The 20,705-nt window shown below is 58.2% G+C and overlaps 2 protein-coding genes across 15 annotated transcripts in view; both read left to right on the plus strand.

Annotated features, from left to right (window-relative positions):
* Positions 1 to 161: 161 nt before the first annotated feature.
* Positions 162 to 6,647, plus strand: TSEN54 (tRNA splicing endonuclease subunit 54). Of its 3 annotated transcripts, none has more exons than XR_014078401.1 (11): positions 162 to 259; positions 413 to 577; positions 678 to 741; positions 827 to 910; positions 1,247 to 1,345; positions 2,448 to 2,500; positions 3,430 to 3,522; positions 3,723 to 4,366; positions 5,159 to 5,231; positions 5,546 to 5,662; positions 6,147 to 6,647. XR_014078401.1 is itself a non-coding variant. In XM_081575308.1 (11 exons), the coding sequence occupies exons 1-11, from the start codon at positions 204 to 206 to the stop codon at positions 6,295 to 6,297; spliced, it is 1,587 nt and encodes a 528-aa protein (XP_081431434.1). In that variant the 5' UTR covers positions 162 to 203; the 3' UTR covers positions 6,298 to 6,647. The 3 variants fall into 3 exon arrangements, 1 of the variants encoding a protein (XP_081431434.1); XR_014078402.1 differs by having other exon boundaries at positions 5,191 to 5,219; XM_081575308.1 differs by having other exon boundaries at positions 5,159 to 5,219.
* A 1,048-nt stretch (positions 6,648 to 7,695) lies between these two features.
* LLGL2 (LLGL scribble cell polarity complex component 2) overlaps positions 7,696 to 20,705 on the plus strand; it is a 33,538-nt gene continuing 20,528 nt past the window's right edge. For 11 of the 12 annotated variants that reach the window (XR_014078403.1, XR_014078404.1, XR_014078407.1 and 8 more), the window contains exons 1-2: positions 7,696 to 7,828; positions 18,539 to 18,631. Coding sequence is in view for 6 of the 12 variants with exons in the window: in XM_081575309.1 (XP_081431435.1) it covers positions 18,557 to 18,631 (75 nt within the window). In the remaining 6 variants the exon portion in view is untranslated. Of the gene's footprint in view, positions 7,829 to 16,243; positions 16,318 to 18,538; positions 18,632 to 20,705 lie in introns of those variants that run through there. The other variant, XM_081575310.1, reaches the window with a different exon arrangement.

Below are 20,705 nucleotides of genomic sequence, written 5' to 3' on the forward strand. Positions count from 1 at the left end.
CCTCCCGCCCCCCCGCGCAAGTAATCCAGGCGCATATTTGTCGGCGGGCGCTAGGACCCAGGACACCCAGGAAGGTGGGAAGCAGGTGGGTGGACCAGAGCCCCGGGAAGCGGCGGTGGGACCCGCGCGCGCTAGGGCCGCGCGGACTCCCGGCGGTGGGCGGGGCGGGGCGGTGCGCGCGCAGCGTCTGCCAGCCCAACCCGATGGATCCGGAGCCCGAGTCGGCCTCAGTGGAGGTTCCGGCTGGGCGCGTGCTCAGGTGCGGCGTGGCCGGGCCTGCGGGTGGGGGGCGGGCGCCGTGGCCGTGGAGTGGGCTCGTGGGGGGGCTCGGGCCACCCGGGCCGGGGATCCCCAGCCTGGGCCGAGCGGCCCCGACTGCGCGGCGCTAACGCCGCGGCCCTTTCGCCCCCAGTGCCCCGGAGCTCTTCGCCGCACGTTCCCGGTCCCAGAAGCTGCCCCAGCGCTCGCATGGCCCCAAGGACTTCCTCCCCGACGGCTCGGAGGCCCAGGCCGAGCGGCTGCGCTTGTGCCGCCAGGAGCTCTGGCAGCTGCTGGCGGAGGAGCGCGTGGAGCGCCTGTGAGGGGGGCAGGCCGGGGCGGGGGCGGGCTGGGCGGCTGGACCCGGTAAGTCTGATCGAGTGGGCTTGAGACGGACCCCTCCCCCTGCTCCTCGCCAGGGGCAGTTTGGTGGCCGCCGAGTGGAGACCAGAAGAAGGCTTCGTGGAGTTGAAGTCTCCTGCGGTGAGCGGCGGGGCTCAGAGACCGGGGACCCGCCTCCTCTGCCTTCCCGGGCTCCTTCGTGACATCTGCTCTGGGTCCCCCGCAGGGTAAATTCTGGCAGACCATGGGCTTCTCAGAGCAGGGCCGGCAGCGGCTTCACCCAGAAGAGGCCTTGTATCTGCTGGAGTGTGTGAGTGGGGGCCCTGGGAGAACGGAGAGGGAATTGTGACCAAGGAACCGGAAGGACGTTTCTACTAGGGGAAAAAGTATCTACAACCGAATATTCAGGGGGCTTGTAACCTGCTTTCTAGAGGAGGAGACAAGAACGTCACGCAGGGAGCAGGCTTTCCAGTCTGTTAGCGATGCTGCCTCCCTCTCCCCCCTCCCCTTCCTGGCTGGCCCTATTCTTGCCCTGATAGGTGGGGGTGGTGGGTGTAGCACGCAGATAGCAGAGTGGGGAAGTTGCTCCCTCGGCCGTGCCACCGAAGGTAGGGTTCACAAGCCGAGCCGTGGGCTGCACTTTCAGGGCTCCATCCAGCTCTTCCACCAAGACCTGCCACTGTCTATCCAAGAGGCCTACCAGCTGCTGCTGACTGGGGACACTGTGACTTTCCTGCAGTACCAGGTATCTGCCACCCTTTATAAGTACCTACAAGAGCTTCCCTGGTGGCTCAGTGGTAAAGAACCCACCTGCCAATGCAGGAGACTCTGGTTCGACCGAGAAGGTCCCCTGGAGAAGGAAACTGCGACCCACTCCAGTATTCTTGCCTGGGAAATCCCATGGACAGAAGGAGCCTGGTGGGCTACAGTCCGTGGGGTCACAAAAAAGTCAGTCACAACTTAGTGACTAAACAACAACAAGGTGCTGGACACAGAGCCACTTGCTGAGGCTACAAGACTGGCAAGGGCTTATATCCTAGTGGTGGCACTTGGGTAATATATAGGTAAGAAAGCAAATGGATGGTTGACTTCACAGTTGAGTGCTAGGAAAAAGACAGGAGGAGGGGCACAAGACTAGAGGCATAAATGTAGAGATCTTGACGGCATGGATATTTCAGACTCCACTGGGCTGTAGGGAGGTGTGGCTAGAGTAGAGGCCTGTGTCTGAAACCTGGGGCACTCGAACATGAGGAGGTCAGGGGGAAGATAAGGGACATGAGGAGTGCCCAGCAACACAGAAAACCAGGAGAGGTGGCATCACAGAGACCACAGACGGTCTTGTCAGGAAGAACTGCTTGGCTACGTTGAATGCTACTGAGAGATCAAGCAAGCTGGGGCATACCTGCTTACACTGCTCATATATGGATGCAGGGCCACGTGGAGGAACATATGGTTCATCCAAAAACCCACCCATCTTTGGAAGTATTGTGGGGCAGCAGGATGTCCATCTCCTTCTGCTGTCTTGTCTGTATTATAGTCAGGAGCTTCACTCGTGACAGCTTTGGTATCAAAATATTCTGGCTTATAGTTTTTTCCCTGGTCCATCAGCGATCAGCTTTTTGGGATTTGCGTTTAAATCAAGAAACTGCAGTCATTTGTGCCCAGACTAAGGCAAGTGAGAGACAAGAACTCAGAGACTTGAGACCTCAGTGTGGGGAGGGTGTTTATTAAGAGTATGGTCCTGCCAGTACGAGGGTTTGGAATCTGGGGGTGTGGTGAATGGCTTCTGTTTGGAGAACAGTTTGTTTTCAGAAGTGGATGTCTGACTTCTGGTTTCTTTTTTTGAGGTCTTCAGCCACCTGAAGAGACTCGGCTATGTGGTTCGACGATTCCAACCAAGGTAAATCCCCTGTATTAATTCCCTTGAGTTTATCCTAGTCCCCAGTAACTAAACATACACTGACTACTTACTGCCTGCTGGCCCTATGCTGGCTGCTGAGGAACAGCAGAGAACAAAAGCACTACCCCACAGAACTTGTGTTTAGGGGAGCTTACACAAAACACCATCACTTTGCAAAATCAGTGATCTTGGAAACCTCCTATAAGCCGAACAGGGAAAACATGGTCACATGGATTAGAGTTTATCCCTTAGAGCAGCACTATCTGATAGAACTTTCTGTAGTGACAAAAATATTCTATGTCTGTGTTGTCCAGTATATGTGGCTTGTGTGGAATTTTTAATTTTAATAGATTTCAATTTAACTTAAATAGCCCCTTGTATCTAGGGCTACTATAATAGACAGTACAGCTTCACAGTCATAAAAAAAAAATCATGGCGGGGAAAAATGCTATAATAAAGGGCCATAATATACTGTTGAGTATAAAAAAGGACCAAACAGCAGTATGTTAGTATAGTGTCATTTTTGACAGAGAAAGACATATGGAGAAAAACAGTCAATATGTGTGTTTGTAGGAAACAAAATGTTACAGTGGTATCCGTGGGTTTTATTTTCATTTTTTTTTATTTTCCAAGTTTCCCAGTCCTCCTGACTTTTCTCACCACTGTTAATTATCTATTGCTGGCTCTGCAGGAGCCCTGGTGTCAGGGAAACTGTTCAAAGGTGCCACTGATAAGCCCCAGAGGCCTGGACAAAGATGCGCAGGGAGGCCTCTGTGCCTGCCTCCATTACTCCAGCCCTTGGTTATGGTTCCAGCCCTGGCCCGCTGACTTACTCTGGGCCAGTCCCTCACACATTCCAAGGGGAGCACCAGACTGAGGAGGCAGATCCGTTGCCCGCCCCCGACCCCCCACCCTATTCTCACCCACAGCTCTGTCCTGTCCGTTTACGAGCGGCAGCTGAACTTGGACAGCGGGGCCCAGTGCCTGGAGGGCAAGAGGAAGAGGAGGAGCTCCAGCTCTCAGTAATGCTCCCCACGTGGCCACCCCGCAGGGAGAGTTCTGTGGAAGTGCTGGGGTTCAGGACCTTGGAGAATGCCTGGGCTTAAGAGCTGGGCTGGGGCGGCTCCCGTGGGTGCTCAGGGAGGCAGTGGGGCCTGTGGGGGTCACATGGACCTCAGCAGTAGGGAGCAGATGGGCTGCCTTTCCTCCCCACGTCCCTCAGGTCCATTAATAAGAAGCCCAAGGCCCTGCAGAACCCCCTTCAGGGGATGGATGGGACACCCGAGAGCCCGGCAACCTGCAGCCCACCTCCCCAGAACCAGAACAGCTGCCACCCAGAGAAGAAACCGCAGGAGTCAAGCCCCATAAAGAGCCCCATGGGTCCCCTTCAGCTTCTGGGGTCCCTGGAACCCTGCCCTGCTCTGGGCAGGGAGGGGCTGCGATGCAGCCCGGAGAATGGCAAAATTGAGGACGGGGTCACAGGGGCTCGTAAGCCCCGCTGGAACTTTGAGCAGATCTCCTTCCCCAACATGGCTGCAGACAGCCGCCACACCCTCCTGCTTGCTCCTGCCCCTGAGCTGCTCCCGGCCAACGTGGCTGGACGCGAGATGGACGCAGCGTCCTGGTGCCAGAGGCTCAACCAGCGGAAGGAGAAGCTCTCTCGGCGGGAACGGGAGCGACAGGCAGAGGCCCAGCACTTCCGTGAGGATGTGAACGCGGACCCCCAGGTGCAGCGCTGCTCTGGCTGGCGGGAATACAAGCAGCTGCTGCAGACGCGGCACCTGCAAAAGACCCAGAGCCGCCCCCCACACCTGTGGGACCAGCCTGTCACCCCCTTGCTGAGTCCCGGTCGGGCCGACTCCCCAGGTACCCCGTCACCCTGCCATAGGCCACGGGAAGCTGAGGAATCACACGCCTTTAAAAGGGGTGTGCACTGACTGCAACTGATGCAGGCTTACGAAAGATGGGGGGAGGAGAGAGTGGTCGGGGTGGGGTGGAACCCACAGGGATCGTCCACTCTGGGAAGCAGCGATGAGGTTCATGTGGGAAGGTTTAGAAACGGCCCGGTCGGTGCCAAGGAGAGGGGAGGGAAACTACAACGCATCCTTAAAATCATAAACAAAATGCATGTGGATGGCTGTGGTCCCCTGCTTTCCCACCTCTGTTAGAGGGGAACAAGGGGGTGATATGTTGCCCAAATAAAAGGAAGGTCTCCTATATACCCTACCTGTTAACAGTAGAGAATAAGACAAGAACGGTGCTAATGAATTCAGGACTACAGTCCTTATGGGAACGTGGTGCGTTGTAAGGAACTAGAGTAGGGTTGCCAGAACAGTTAAATTTGAATTTCGTGTAAACAAGTTTTTTTTTTAGTATAAGTATGTTTCAAATATTGCATGAGACGTGTGTGTTGGTCGCCCAGTTGTGTCCAGCTCTTTGCGACCCCATGACTGGAGCTCGCCAGACTGCTCTGTCCATGGAATTCTCCAGGCAAGAATACTGGAGTGGGTTGCCATTTCCTTCTCCAGGCATGAGACATACCTATACTTAAAAAATCTGCTAAATCTGGCATCCCTGAACAAGGTGGCAGATTCAGAGATGTCAGGGGGTCTGGATGGTTGACTTTTCACCAGTGCCTTGTTTTCACCGTCCTTGTAGCCACGGTCTTTCAGCAGATCTCTGTGCTGCAGATGACACACCTTGCTGATGGAGGTGCCCGGTGAGTCTCCAGGTAGTGCCCACCTCTATAGTACTTGGGGTGCCAGCAGGAGTTGGCAGCTGGGATTTGACTCCTGAGGTTGGGCATGAGCTGAGGGATCATTTCAGGGGCCCCTACCCTGGTAATAATACTCTTGTGTGTCCGCGGGAGTAAGAGCCAAGTAGATTTGTGATTTATCCCACCTGTCCTGAGATAGAGTCACTGCCCCTCCTTAGTCTCCCTGGAGGAGGCTGCTCCCTGAAACTGGGGGAGGAAAAAGGCGGTATGGGAAGAAAAGGTGGGAGAGGAGTGCCCCTGTCTCCTAAGGTTTCTCACTCTGTCCTCAGGCTGCTGGAGAAACCCGGGGGCTTGGAGATCAGCTTTGACGTCTACCAGGCTGACGCCGTGGCCACCTTCCGAAAGAATAACCCTGGCAAGCCCTATGTCCGGCTGTGCATTAGTGGGTACGAGACCCGTGAGCGCAGCTGCGAGTCCTCTTGTAAACCACGTGGACGTCCCCTCCATGCCCCCCGCTAGTCTGTCAGTCCCTGAGAAGAACCAGCAGTCCAGAGAGAGGTCACACAGCCAGTTAGTGCTACGGGAACCCAAGCTTCCTCATCCTTAGCTCTCCTGTCTTTTTTGAGTAGCTTCTCTCCTGGGCCACTTCAGTTCCAGGCTCAGCCAGCAGAAGGATGTGAACGAGGGGTTTCCGGGCTAAAAGAGAGGCAAGACCCTCACTATTCCCAGTCTCCTTACCCAACCAGGGCTCTGGGTGTTACTTGGAGAATCGGAACCGTGTGGTTTGCAGACAGGAGAGCCTGGGGCCAGACTTCTCACCCCCCCAGCACCTTTCATACATCGGCCTTCCCTGGGAGCTTAGGAGGGCTGGCTTCTCAAAGCTTATGGGTGGGCTCTGTCCAGGTCTCAGTCTCACCTTGATTCTCGCAGATCTGATGAGCCGGTCCCAGACCTCTGCACCCTCAAGCGATTGTCCTACCAGAGCGGGGATGTCCCTCTGATTTTTGCCCTGGTGGATCATGGAGACATCTCCTTCTACAGCTTCAGGGACTTCACGCTGCCCAGGGATCTGGAACACTGACCACCCAGCTGGGGTCTGCCCTGGGGGACCTGGACTGTCCACTCTCAGGGACCATCGCATTTGCCTCCTACACCCAGACTCCGACCTGTAGCTTCAGAGGCTAGTCTGGGCCTTGGCCTTGGGTGTCTGATGCCCACAGGAGAGCAAAGCCTTGCCCCGCTACCTGGCCGCTACCTGGCCGCTGCAGCGCTTTCAAGCCCCAGGTCTGAGACTGCTGCCTTGCAGTAATCCCCTTGGAATTCAGGAGTAGATTCCAAGAGGCCAGCGAGGTGGGGCAGAAGAGAAGACTCTGTGCCTTTAAATGAGAGGGTGCCTGCTTCATACAATAAAGCCAAAGCCATTAAAAAGTATATATATATCCTTTTTCTGCTGTGGCTGAATTTACTGGACGAGTCCTCCCTACGCCACCATCCTTCGTCCGTGGAATTGGCCCCCAGGCTCTCCCCACCCACAGCGCTGCTTTCTCTGGTGCAAGAACTAGGAGCAGCCCGCGGGAGGGCAGTCACTGACGTCTAGTTAGTTTGGCTTTCAGAAGGGTAGTCCGAGGTGGGAGGTTGGCACTCCACCGGTCCTTCCCAGAACGCAGCCGGCTCCGGGTAGAGGGGCGGCGGAAAGGCGCCACGTCGGCGTGGCTCGAACGCTAGTCGTTTCAAACTGTGCTGTGGAGCGTGTCATCCACGCCCCCAGTTCCTCCTGCCTCTCGTCGTTCCAATCCCCTCCGTCGTTGTGCTAAAAACTCCGGCTGCTGCTGCTGCTGCCGCTGTGGGCAACTCGGAGGAGGGCCCAGACTTGAGGCCTGCCCGGAGAGAGGCGCTTCGGCGACGGCCCTGTTCCCAAAGCACCTAGCTCTTGGGTCCCGAAACTTGGCCCTGTGTCCGCCGGTCCCCCTCCCTGATGGGGTTGGGCGCTTTCAGGAAGAGCAGGCAGGGCTTTGCCCCTCCCTCCGGGGCAGCCCGGGGCCGGGTGGTGGGAGGGACCGCTCCCCTGCGCGAGCCGGGCCTGGGAGATGGCCCGGGGCAGGCGCGCGTTCCGGGAACTATTTCCTCCTTCGGGAGGCGGCGGGACACTGGGCGCGGCGCGGGAGTCCTGCGGTCGAAGGTGCGCGCAGGTGAGGCTGGGGGCGGGCGGGCAGTGCCTCGTGCATATTCACGCGGGCCTGGGCCCCGCCCCCGAGCAGGACGGAGCCGCGGATTGGCCCGAGCTCAGCCCCGCCCCCCGAGGGCGCCGTCGCGGCGCCCCCGCCTCGACGGCCGTGGACAGCCGGGGGGCGGGGCCAGGCCCGGGGGGCGGGGCCAGGCCCGGGGGGCGGGGCCAGGCCCGGGGGGCGGGGCCGCTGGGGCCCGGCGCTCCGGGCCGGCTCGCCCTTTATGTAAATAGCGGCGGCCCCGCCCCCTGCTCGCCGCGCCGGAGGTGAGCAGGAAGGAGACGGCCGCCCAGCAGCCCGCGGGCCCGCGGCGGAGCGAGCGGAGCCGGCGGCGGGGGCCGAAGGAGGACTCGGAGGCCTCGGGCGGGGGCCGGCCTGGGGTTCCAGGTGAGGTGCGGGCGGGGGCCCACCTAGCCGAGGCCGCCCCCTCGGGGCGCCAGTCGGAGCCAGGAGGCAGGGGAGGGCCGGGACCCCTGGCTTCCCCGGGCGGGGAGGGCTGCGCGCGGGTCCGCTCGCCTCGCCCCGGATCCTGTCGCCCCGCTCGTCTGGGAGACAGGCACCTGTAGAAAGTGCGGCTGGGAACTTTTCCGTGCCCGACCCGCCCGCGATCACAGACAGAACTTGGGTCTCGGGCTTGCACAATCGTGTTGGCTTGGTAGAGCCGGGGAACAGGTGCTCGGCCCGACTGAGTGCGAGGGTCACCGCGGGCGGAGACGGAGCCCCCGGACCCCGAGCCCCACGTGTAAGGCGCTTGGCCGGAGAGGCCGGCGACGCGCACCCTCGGCGGCCCTCTCCGCCCGCGGGGGCCGAAGCGCGTTACGCCGGCGGCTTAGCCCCTGCCCCTGCCATCTGGGCCCTCTCCCTGCCGGCCCTTTGTGCCTCCTAATCCCCGGACGCAGGAAGCCCGCGGGAGGGACTTGGATCTTGAGGCCTTTCTCGGCCCCAGGCAGCTTTGGATCCCTTTGGGGGACGTGATGGAGACCCAGTCTCTTTTCTACGGCCACGGGGGTGGGGTTGCGCTGCGGGACGCTGGGACTTGGCGAGAAGTGAGACATTCTGTTGTGCCAAAGAAAGTGCAGTTTGCTCTTGGTTTTCTCGGGGCTGGACGGTTCGTAGGCACCCTGAGCTTGGGCTGCGGGGAGAACTGACGGTTACCAGGAGAGCTGTGGTAGTGGCCCCCTGAGGCTCTCACCTGAGACAGGTGAGTTTTGGGTGAGGTGGGCGGGGCGTAGACTCTGCGCCCTTCCCTTGGGGATCCTTGTGCCAGATGCAGGGCATCTTAATCTCAGCTCTAGGGACCCTTCCCGGAGTTTACAACTCAGGGTCTTTTCAGTCTGGGGAGGGGATTCTGAGCAGAGAGGGGAAGAAGGAGGGGTTGTGTGTCATGGAGACAGGAAACCCCAGGTGGGAGGCTCAGAGCAGCAGTACTGAAGAGCCCTGGCCCAGCTCAGCGGGTAGTCAAGGGCAGAAGTGGCTTCTGAGGAAGACCGTCTGGGTTTTTGTGAGCTGAAGCATGGGAATGGTCCTGGAAGAGATGGGACAGCTTCTTTATGTTATGCACAGGGCATTCGGGTTTGGTTTTCCTCAACCATCTGCCCACAGTGCTCACTTTCGTCAGTGAGGACTCATGCCAAGCTCTGGGTGCTCTGAGTGCCTGCTGCTCTTCTCTAAACTCAGACGGGGCCAGTCTCCTTGGGAGCCCCTGAGCAGTTGTTTCCAAGGTCTGGGTCATCCTGCATCCCTAATCTTCTCTAAGTCAAAGGAGCATCCCCTTTAGCAGCAGATTAATATAATTTTATTAATTTAGTAACTTGGTCCTTTGTTATTGTTTAGTCGAAAAGTCCTGTCGGATTCTTTTCCCACCCCATGGACTGTAACCCGCCAGACTCCTCTGTCCGTGGGATTTCCCAGGCAAGAATACAGGAGTGCGTTGCCATTTCCTTCTCCAGGGGATCTTCCAGACCCTGGGATTGAACCCATGTGTCCTGCATTGGCTGGTGGTTTCTTTATCGCTGAGCCACAAGGGAAGCCCAACTCACTCCTTAGTAGCGTTTAAAAAGTGCCTTAATTCCAGATAACCCCTAATAGGTTCAAAAATTAAAAAGGTAATAGGAGCTCCCTGGGGCAAATGAAGCATTTTAGGAAGAGTAAAATAAGAGAGAAAAAACTTCCTTCTTGCTTCACAGTCTTGCCTCAGGTGTAGTGCTTGGTTTGTTTTTAATTTGTTTTTTTTTTTATTTTTTTTGGTTGTGCTAGGTCTTCTCTGCTGCATGGGCTTTTCTCTAGTCATGGCAAATGGAGGCTACTCTCTAGCTGCGGTGTGCAGACTTCTCGTTGCAGTGACTTTTTGTTGCGAAGCATGGGCTCTAGGGTGCACGGGCTTCAGTAGTTGCGGCTCCTGAGGTCAAGAGCACAGGCTCAATAGTTGTGGCAAATGGGCTTAGTTACCATGCATCATGTGGGATCTTCCCAGACCAGGGATTGAACCTGTGTCTCCTTCAGGTGGATTCTTTGCCACTGAACAACCAGGCAAGGTTTTTAGTGTCTTTCCAGACTCAGGTATAGTTTTGAATTGTGCCATGCTGATTTCTTGCTACATGACCTTGACTCTCTTACTTAAGCATGGCAAACCTCAGTGAGCCTTGTCTTTAGAGATGTTGACGAGAGGATGAAATATCATAGGGACTTCCCCGGTGGCCTAGTGGATAAGACTCTGTGCTCATAATGCAGGGGGCACAGGTTCGATCCCTGATTAGGGAACTAGATCCCTCATGCCACAACTGAGAGCTGGCTCAGCCTAAATAAATAAATAAAATAGCGTAAATAAATAAATAAAATATATGTTTTAAAAAAAAGAAAAATATCATAAACACCTGGTCCTGGCCGGCACCGAGTGAGGGTGGGCTGCTTAGCCTCCCCACAAAGCATAAAAATCATGCGGTCACTTGCAGCAAGACTTTGGGCAGATGCGGGGGCCTTTTGAGCCCTGACGGGTTGTGAGGGCAATTGGCTTCTCTGTCCGGAAATCCCGATTTTTTTAAAACCTCTGGAGAATGAAAACTTTTAGAATGAGGCTGTTGCTTCTTGGAGGGCTGAGGTAGAGGACAGTGGCCTCTCCTAACTTCACATCGGTTCCAGTGGCCCTCGGTATTTCTGCTGCTGCTTGGAAAAGCCGGGAGTGAGGCCTAATGGCCAGACCCCGGCTGGGGCAGCCTTTCCTGGGGGGAGTGTGTGTGTGTGTGTGTGTGTACAATGTAATCTCCTCTGCTTTGTGCTCTGGGGAGGGCTTGATTGTTACACATTCTGCGCTCTGGTGGGTGGGTGGCGGGGTCAGTGGGTAGGGGGAGCAGGGGCTGCTCTGTTGCCATTAAGGAGATTTTTCTGTGAACTCCGTCGTGCTTTCCCTCAACCTCATTTAGGGAGGAGGTATCTCCTGCCAGGACTTCCTGGTCCCAGGACCCTCCCTCCCATAGAGAAGGTGGTGCACGAAGCTGGGAAGGGTGGGTCCTCTGCCATCAGCCCGCGCCCTACCGTCTACCCCATTGGAGACGTTGAGCATACCTGGCGGGAGTCAGGGGCAGTGTGGCGTCCGCAGAAGGGTCCTCCCAGACATGTCAGCCACAGCTTTTGAGACACCCGAATCAGGGGACAGGCGAAAGCCCAGGAGGCCCATGGCCTCTGCTCCTGGGTTGGCTGCTTTGAGCGGCACTGGCCGCCTGGACCCACTTATCCTGAGTACTCAGCCCAGAGAGGCCTTCTTATCTCACTCGGGTGATAGCACTATCAGGGCTCCTCCTGGGTCGAGGCTCAGCAGGTCTCTGGCAACTCTGTTTTCCCCGGCCCTGGAGTCCATTGCAGGGTGAAGTGGGGTGTGGGACAGAAGATGGGGTCCCCGTGGGGCTGCCAGTACTGCTTGGCCTTCTCCAGCCCCGGCTCCCCAGGGTTCCCTGGGAGAGCCTCCCCTCCCTGTGTGCTGTCCCCGTGGGGTTTTGTCCACCTCCCTTGGGGGTGTCCTTCTCTCCCTGCCCTGCCTCTCAGAGGAAACTGGTCCTCCGAGGAGTCACCCCACTCCTTCCCCTCCCCAGGAGCCACAGTGAATTCTTGAGCTAGGAGAGGCTGCTCTGGGCGTGGGGACAGGAAAGCGGCTAGGTACCTGACTCTACCCTTCAGGAATCCAGCAGAGACCGGAGACTTTTCTCGAGACACCTGACTCAGTGTTCCCAGGGTTTGATGAGAGGGACATCTGGGCGCAGGACTGATTCTAGGAAATAATGTTACTGTTGGATCTCCTTGCCAAGGAGCCAGGTGTCCTGAAACCTTGGGCTAAGACAGGGTCTGTAAGGGTATCCCCAGCCCCATGTCAGGTGTAATATGCACATGGCCCTGGCCTTGGCCAGAGACTTGAGAACAGGAAGTTCCCCTGGGGCCCCAGCCCAGTGCTCTTTGGGATCAGTGGCTCCTACCTGGAGAACATGTTTGCCTACTTGATCCCCATTCAGTCCCAGCTGTTCATTTATTCAACAGGTATTTGTTAGTGTCTCTGTATGTGCGGTGTGGTTTAGACACGAGGCGTAATCCTTGAACCAAGCAAAGATCTCAGCTGTCACAGGACTCCTGTTCTAAAGGATGGCAATCTTGAGTGGCCAGGAATAAGTGTAGGTAATAAATAATCTGCTAAAAGGCAATATGAGCTATAGAGTAAGAACTGAGGCAGAGGATTGAGACCCCTTGGGAGGGAGGCAGGTTGCAACTTTAAAAAGGAGTCAGGTTAGGCTTCGTCAAAAAGGTCACACATGAGCACAGGCTTACAGAAGGTGCCTTGCCTTGCTCAGTCCCTCAGTCGTGTCTGACTCTTTGGGACGCTATGGACTGTAGCCCGCCAGGCTCCTCTGTCCATGGGGATTCTCCAGGCAAGAATACTGGAGTGGGTTGTCCTCCAGGGGAATCTTCCTGACCCAGGGATGGAACCCGCAGGTAGATTCTTTACCGGTGAGCTACCGGAGAAGCCCTACAGGAAGTGAGAGAGTTCTTTAAATAAAATTCGGTGCCTCCCATGTGTCAGGGCTCCAAGCACTGGAGATATGACCATGGAAGGTGAGGCATGGTCTGGTCCCTCCGTCCTGGGGCTGACATATCCTGAAAGCTCCATGGGTCAGCCTTTCAAGTTTTAGGCAAGTCGGAGGTCATTTTATGGAGCTTGATGGGATAAACCAGGCAGCCTACCCACCCCCACCCCAGGCAAGTCGTCGTCTGTCTTCTTCCCAGAATGGCTTTGCTTTTCCCTTTACTTGGCCAATCCCAGTCTGTCACTTCCCTGGAGGGAGGCTGGGGTTAGATTGCAGGTGAGGACTGAGTCCCCCAGAATGGGGATGTGGAGAGATGCAGGCATTCTGACTTCCCACCCCCGCATCCTGCAGGAGGAGCCTAGGGGTGGCGGGAGGGCCCTCCCAGGGTTGTAGGACTGGCCTGTGGCTCCGTGGGATGGACAGTGGGGCATGAGGGGGTGGCGACTGACCTGGACCCAGCCAGGGAGGGCGAGGGCTCTTGGGGAGCCCCTTTGTCCTGGGAAGGAGGCTGGAACTGAGCAGACGCTCTGCAGTCTGGTTGGAGTTCAGTTTGGGCCTTGGACTCCTCTCAGGCTTGCTAGCGCTCAAAATTAGCTGTTTCATAAGTAATTGGGAGAATTACATGAGATGATGCTTGTCGAGTGCTTCAAGCAGCATCTGGCCACAGTTCCCTCTCGGTCGGTTTTATTACCTAACAACAGCAGCGACAACAGTTCTGTGGTTCCCGCCTCCTCTCTGTGTTGTAGTCCCACCTCCACAGAGGTGCCCTTTCAGCCAAGGTTTGGTTGCTAAGCTGCTGGCTAGGGACTGCCTGGTGCCTCTGGGGGATTGGGTTTCCCAGGACAACTCAGGCGCCGGCAGAGCAGCCGTGGGCATCTGAGTTGGCACGGGCAGATGCCGGAGGGGTCAGCAGCTGCCCCGGATGCTTAGAGCCCTGCCTTACCATTCCCCCGGGGTGGGAGGTGCAGGGGCGTGCTCACACCCGGCAGACGCGGAGGCCAAAGCTGCACGCGGGCCTCACACAGGATGTCGGGGAAGGGAGGGCGGTTTCGGCAGCAGAAGGCTGTGGGGACCTGGCTTGAGCCAGGGCTGTGCCCAACGCCGGGCGTGCTCCCAGCGATTGTGAACAAGGGACACGTGCTCCTGCGGCTCCAGGAGCCTTCTCTCCCGTGGGCGCCAGGTGTCCAGAGCGCTACTTTCCGATGTAGCCTCTCCCAGCAGCCCAGGCCATGGAGGGACCTTCTGGGGGGGGCTGGCCCATCACACACCTCCAGGACAGGCTGGCGCAGCTCGGTCAAGCCTTTGTCTCCTGGGGATAAATGAGCCCAGGTGTCCCAAACCGTGCCAGCGTGGGACAAGCCATCTGTTCTGAGAACCAACCCCTTTCTTCCTCCTTGTGACACAATCAGAACTGCTGCTTAGGGTGGGGAGCCGAGACAAGCCCACCCACTTCTTTGCCTCCAGCAGATGTGTGTGTGTCCCCACCCCTGCAGGGTTCAAGCAGGGATGGAAAGGGAAGACTGGGTTGTGACTTTGCTAGCCTGTGGCCAAGTAGGCGGGCTTCCCTGGTAGCTAGTGGTAAAAAAAAAAAAAACTCGCCTGCCAATGCAGGAGAGGCAGGTTCAGTCCCTGGGTCAGGAAGATCCCCTGGAGAAGGAAATGGTAACTCACTCCAGTATTCTTCCCTGGAGAGTTCCATGGACAGAGGAGCCTGGCAGGCTACACAGTCCATGGGTTGCAAAGAGTCAGACACAACTGAGTGACTAACACTTTCTTCTTGGCATGAGACGTGGGGGGGCTCCTTAGCATGGAGGGGCCCCGACCTCCTCGCCCACCTCCCTCGTGGTAGAAGCGGCACTGATGTGTGCAGCACCTGAGAGTTCAGCGGGCCCCTCCCAGGCCTTCCTGTTGAAGTTCACGGCAGCCCCCACCTTGACCACGGCCTGCAAAGTAGTAACATCCTTTCACCCCAGGCCTGGGCCCGGGGTGAAGCCTGAGGTCACACAGCTGGTTCCACCCACCTGTCTACTCCTTGCCTCTGCTCTCAATTCGGAGTCCACAGTGGTGGACGGGTGGGGGGCGGCAGGAGCGATCGTCCCCCAACAAGATTGAGTGCCTGCTGTGAGCACAGGGTTGTCCTCACACCTGACTGCTGCCTGGGCCCCCCTCCTTGTGATCCTCTTACGTCCCTTCCTGGGAGGCAGATAATCAGAAAGGAGGGAAAACATCACTGGTAATCCCATAACCCCTCCAGTGTGTTGTCACCTTATGTAAATATTTTTAATAGATTGTTCCCGACTGCCGGATACATTGGGCATATGTTTCCACAGCCATCGTCTCCTGCCCTTTTCATGACCGTATGCCTCCCGTAGTGGGGCTGAGCACCCCTCACCTGTCCCCTGCTGTTGGCCGCTTAGGTGGCCTCCAATTTTTCCTAGTAGCTTAATGACCAGCATAAGGTGGGGGAGAGCGTCCATGGAGCTAGATGGGTGCCCGAGTCCACAGTGGTTTTAGACATAATTTTAGCCTAAGGTGCGGTCCAGTGCTGAGGGAGCACAGTTAGCGTGGTCAGGATGGGTTCAGATGTAGATGCTTTCGGAAGGTGATTAAAAAAAAAAGTTTTTATTTTATATTGGGGTATAGCCGATTAACAATGTTGTGATAGTTTCAGGTGAACAGCGAAGGGACTCAGTCGTACATATCCATGTATGCATTCTCCCCCAAACTCCCCTCCCATCCAGGCTGCCCTGTAACATTGAGCAGAGTTCCCTGTGCTATACGGAAGGTGATTTTTTAATATACTGCGTAAGGGACAAGAAGGTTATTTCAGAGAGAATCGTGAAGACAAAAGCACGGAAACCAAAGTGGTTTGGTGGGACTGGTGCAGGGGGCCTAGCAGATGGACAGAGGGCCAAGCAGAGGGGGACACAGAGTGGGGGAGGGGAGGGCCGACCCCGTCAGGCCCCTGCCCAGGACTGTCAGGGGGTTCCTAGTGGGGACAAACTGAAGCTCTTCGCTGTGGCCTACCAGGACCCCGTTGCGACCCATGGCGTCCCTCCTGTTGCCTGCGCCTGGCTCCCCCAGGCACACGCAAGTCTGTTCTGGCCGCCTGACATGCCCTCTCCTGAATCCTCCCATGGCTGACTGCTTCCCACCATCCAGGACTGGGTGGAGGTATCGTCACCTCCATTCATTCATTCAGCGAGCTCCACGGGAGAGGAGGCGAGGGTGGGAGGCATGAGAGCGTCTGGAGGAAGAGCGTCCCAGGCAGAAGGAACGGCAGACGCAGAGACCCAGACCCGGGAAGGTTGACCGGGTCCTTCTGACCACCCTGGTCCCTCTGTTGAAGCGTCTTCCCCTGTTTTCCTGGAGTCTCTGATCTCTACCTGAAACCAGCCCGCCAAGTGATTTCGTGTACCTGTGAGTCACCACACCCCCCTGCCAGGGTGTAAGCTTGGCGAACTAGAGGATCTTGTCTGGCTGTCAGAGGATCTTGTACACGCGCAGTCCTAGGACGGGGTTTGCTCCATGCCAGGCCCTGGAGTTTGGCGCTGCGCCCACTGCTCACAGCAGACCAGCTCCCTGGGCCTCCAGGAACTGTCCTGAGAGCCACCCAGCTGTGGTGCTGGAGCCCTGGCTCTGAGTCTCCAGCCCTGGGCTTTTTCCCTGACGTCTTCCCCCCCCCCCCCCCCCCCCCCCCCCCCCCCCCGCTCAGGACTGGGTTGAGTCGATAGCATCTGTTCCACCCCCGGAAGCTCCAGGCAGGCCCAGGTTCCTAAAGCTTCTCTACAGAGAACCTGCTTGTCAGGGGTGAGTGGAGCCGAGGCTCTGCCTGGAGCTGAGTCCAGCCCGTCCCAGACCTGTCCTCCTTCAAGATGGGAAGGCTCTTTTTAGGCCCCATATTGGGCAGCGTTTCTGTAGTGGGAGCTACTCTGGAGTGAGGAGCACATGCAGTGTCTGCCCCACCACGGTGCTGACTCCATCTCCCCGGCCACTGGTGTCCCAGCCCACAGTGGAGTGAGCGGCAGGGGCAGGCAAGGCCACCCAGCCCTGCCCAGCCACAGCTTGCCGGCGGCCACGCCGCTCCTTGGTTGGCCCTGAGTTGAAGGCATGTGGGAGTGTGTCTACGTGCATCTGTGCCTTTGAACCCAGGGCTATAACCAGGCATTCTCTGTCCTGTCGTATGCCTCCTTGGCTGCCTCCCAGAGCCCTAAGAGTTGGGAATCCGCCACTTCTGCGGGTCAGTCTGCATTCTGTCTGTCCCTTCTCGGTGATTTGACGAGTTTCCCAGCCTCTGTGGTCTTCATTTCCTTGTCTGCCAAGTGGGGATATTCCACTCACCTTCCAAGGAGGCTTCTGGAAGGTGAACGAACACCCAGGATGAGGTTCGGGTGCACTTTGTTCTAACTCACAAAGGTGTGTTTCTGTGCCCAGTAGGCGGCAGGGGTCCCCAGGTTCTGGGTGGATGGAGCATCTGTCCTCCCTTCCCAGGTTGGGCTGCTCCCTGCCCGCCCCCCCATCCTGCACATCTTCCCCAGGACTGTACAGCGTCACCCTTGCGCCCATGTGGGTCCTCGGTACAGACGGCCCTGTGCCCACTTGACCCCAGGCCCTACGAGGGTCTCCAGGGCAGAGTCCAGGGCAGCCTCGCCCTGGAGGCTGCGGGCCCCTATCCTCCTCTGGTGCGGCCCTCCCGGCTTCCTCTGACTTCTGACCCAGCAACCCGGGCCAGGGGAGGGAGAGTGGCACCCCCAGGAGTCTGGGGCAGCCGGCTGATGAGCTGGTGCACCCTCCCCCACGGCTGGAATGCCTGGCCACCAGCTCAGCTGTTTGTCCAGGAGGTCGCTGCAGCCCGGCCGTCGGTCTGTTCTCACTCCCAGGAGCCTGCGGGACTTTCCCTTGTTTGTTCCCCAAACCTGCTGCAGGGCCTCGGGTCAAGCAGGCACCTGGGAGTTTCCTGACTGCCTGCTGGTCCCTGGAGGAGTGGGGCCTTCTTTGGCTCCCTCCAAATAGGAAGCCATTTCTGGGGTGGGTCTGAGCCCCTGTGTCTCCTTTGCGTCCTGTGGTCAGTGGGAGGTTGTGCTCTTGGAAGCCGGAAACTGGAGCCCATATGATCCCACCCTCTTCCCCAAGGATGAGCCAGAAATAGTTCCCCTTGGACTGAGAATGCGTTCTGTGGTGGGCGGGCGGTTTGGGGCCCTTGAGCTGGTTTCTTTATTGGGAGCAGGTTTTTTCTCTTGATTAGCCTCCACTTGGGCCCGTGGGAAAACCAGCGCACCCCATCAGAGCCCGGGGCACTGGACCTGGGAGAGCTAGAGATGCGATGGGGAGGTGGGGCGGAAGCCTGGGGCTGCGGAGGCCCCGGCAGCCATGGGAGTGGACCCAGCTCCCACATGGGTCCCCGGTGTGGGGTGGGGTGGTGGGAGCAGCCTCTGCCCAGAGCCCCCGGACAGCCGTCCCTGAAGTCAGAAGGAAGAGTCTGCCCAGGGGCGCGGACCCCCTGAGGGAGTTCCCCTGGGCCTTTCCCCTCCCCTGTCTGGGTTCTGATCTGTGAGCTCAGGTGGACTGCCTTGGCATTCCCACTCCCCCCCCCCCCCGCCCGTTCTGGAGACAGAGGCTTGTGAAGTTTCCCTTTCTGTGTAGCCAGAGTTTTATGGTTCTCCAGAAAACAGGTTAACAATTAACCTTAATTAGCCTCAGGGCCTCTGGCCCTCCTTGTTCCTATAAAGCCGGACTAAATGGCTTCCTCCCCCAGCTTCTTCCATTGGCTTTAGAGGGGCCACAGGTGGCCGGGAGCAAGTGTGAAAGCATTAACCAGCTCCTGGCCTCCAGGTACAGGGCCCCCTCCGGTCTCCTGTTAGGGAAGCGCACTCCAGGGACGGGCCGTGGGGCGTGGGGAAGCCGAGGGTGAAGCGAAGCTGGCCAGGCCCAGGGCTCGGCCACCCGCAGGCTCAGGGAGAGAGGCTGCCCACACTGGGCGCTGGGCCGGGCTCTGGGGCCTCCCTCGCCAGGCGCTCCCCGCTTTCCCCAGGGGGCCGCACACAACAAGATGAGGAGGTTCCTGAGGCCGGGACATGACCCTGCGAGGGAGAGGCTCAAGAAGGACCTCTTCCAGTTTAACAAGGTAAGGGGAGCGGCGGGGCTGGCCGGGTGGGGGTGGCGGGCGTGAAGGTATCCCTCCCCCAGGAACCTCCCTGGCAGTCCAGTGTTTAGGACTGCGTGCTCTCACTGCCAAGGGTGAGGGTTCGATCCCTGCTTGGGGAACTAAGTGCAACGCAGCCAAACAAACAAAAGGTATCACCCTCCCCCCAAGGCGGGGGCTGGCACTGGGGTCGCCTTTACCTGGACTAGAGTGCTCACTTGGTGACATCCACTGTACCCCCTGGGACCTGGGTTTTGGAAATGGGGTCTGGGTGGCAGCTTTCCTGGGCGAGGAGAGCAGGATGCCCAGCAGTGGGCTCTCCTTGCCCTTCATCTCTCTCTGACCTCGCTAAGTCCCTCCATCTCTCCCAGCCTCAGTTTCCCCACCTGTAACGTGGGGATAAAACCATGCGCCCCGCCTACCTCCCTGGGGTTATGGGGGAGGCTTAGGCCCGGGGAGGATGAGAGGTCGGTGAGTCCTGCAGAGTGTAGTCCTGTTCCCATGATGCCAGCTTCCTCGGAGCCCTGGGGCCACAGGCCACAGCTGTCCCCTCCCTCCTCAAATCGCCCCCAAAGGAAAACACGGCATTCCCTGCAGGTGGGACGTGTGGTTCCTTCTGGCAGGTTCTAGGCCTGGACAGGTGGGGAGAGGCGCCTGTGAGACGGTACAGGGTTGGCATTTGACTGCCCTCACCCCACACCTGCTCCTAAGCGCCCCCCAAAGCGAGTGTCCTTTTTTCAAGATCACAGGGCTACCTCGAAGGCTGGGCCTGGGAAGGCCAGAGCCGGTTTGTAAAGGGGAAGGAGCACAGCGTGGTTTATTAGCTCCAAGGCCACCTAGCAATCTGAAGCCAATCTGGGGTAATTAGCCCCTCTCACTTCTGCTTTGATCTAGGCCCCGGCCTCCCCTGGCCTCCCCTCCGGAAGGTGGATGGCAGGAAGGAGAGCAGCAAGGTGCTCCTCCCCTCAGAGGGGCGCCCAGGGTCCCTCCAGGCCACACTGACGGGTGGGCTTCCAATCCAGCTTAGCCTCTTGAAGCGGGGGGAGCCTGTGCCCATTGCGCACTGTGTAGGCCCATCATGTGGACCACGTGGAATTAGATCATTTAAGGGCTGGGCACAGTGGCCCAGAAGTGCCAGCTGCTGTTTTCCGGGGCCGCGTGCCTCCCAGGCAGGGAGAGGGAGCTCCCAGGGGCGTGTTCAAGGCTGGAGGGAGAGGGAGCTCCCAGGGGCGTGTTCAAGGCTGGTCAGGGTCCCAGCGTGCTCTGGCGTTTTCCTCTAATTTTCTTGACCTGTGGCTCTGAGCTGCCTGCCTCTGGGATCAGGGCTTCCCTGAAGGAACACCTCCTCCCACTGGGGTAAGGAAGCCGTGGGCGGGGCTTTCGGGCCTTGGGATGGGTGTGTGTGCACCCAGGGGAGCTGCCATTCTCATTCCCAAGGGAGCAGCTCATGAGTGTTGAGTGCGGGTCTCAGAACCTCAGCACCCACCATGGGGCCTGGGTGTGACTGCTGTTGCCTTCCATTGCCCCTGACGACGCTGGGATCTTACACCCCAAAAAAGTGGCCGATTCCAGTGCAAACCGGATAGACAGGCTCAGCGAAGAGGGATGAACCCCCGCCCCAAGTTCCAACTGTGGAGCAACAGGGTGGAGCTGGGGTGGGGCTGGGGTAGAGGAATCGCGCCCCCACCGTGCCCCCAAATTTGGCTGCCCCACCCCCAGGCCTGGCTGGGGAGAGGGAGGGGAGGCTCCTGGAATTCCTTCTTCCTTCCATTCACTTCTAATAAACATGCTTTGAGTACCTACTGTATATACAGCCCAAGGCTGGGGCTTTGAGAATCTCAGATAAGACCTTGGCCCTCCAGGATGTTTATAATCTGATGGAAGGAAGAGGGCTGATGGTATGAAGAGGGGAAAGTCTTGGGAGATCTTTGGGGAAGGGGAGGGCCTTAGATTCATCTAGGCTCTGGGTGAGCAGTGGAGCCTGGAGGGTCGGGATTGGAGGGTGAGGGAGGATTGGAGGGTGAGGTCGGATCCTGGGTGATTGGGGAGCCCAAGC

The sequence above is a fragment of the Giraffa tippelskirchi genome, chromosome 3, assembly GCF_054371585.1.
Source record: "Giraffa tippelskirchi isolate mGirTip1 chromosome 3, T2T-mGirTip1v1.2.pri, whole genome shotgun sequence".
NCBI classification, from domain to species: domain Eukaryota; kingdom Metazoa; phylum Chordata; class Mammalia; order Artiodactyla; family Giraffidae; genus Giraffa; species Giraffa tippelskirchi.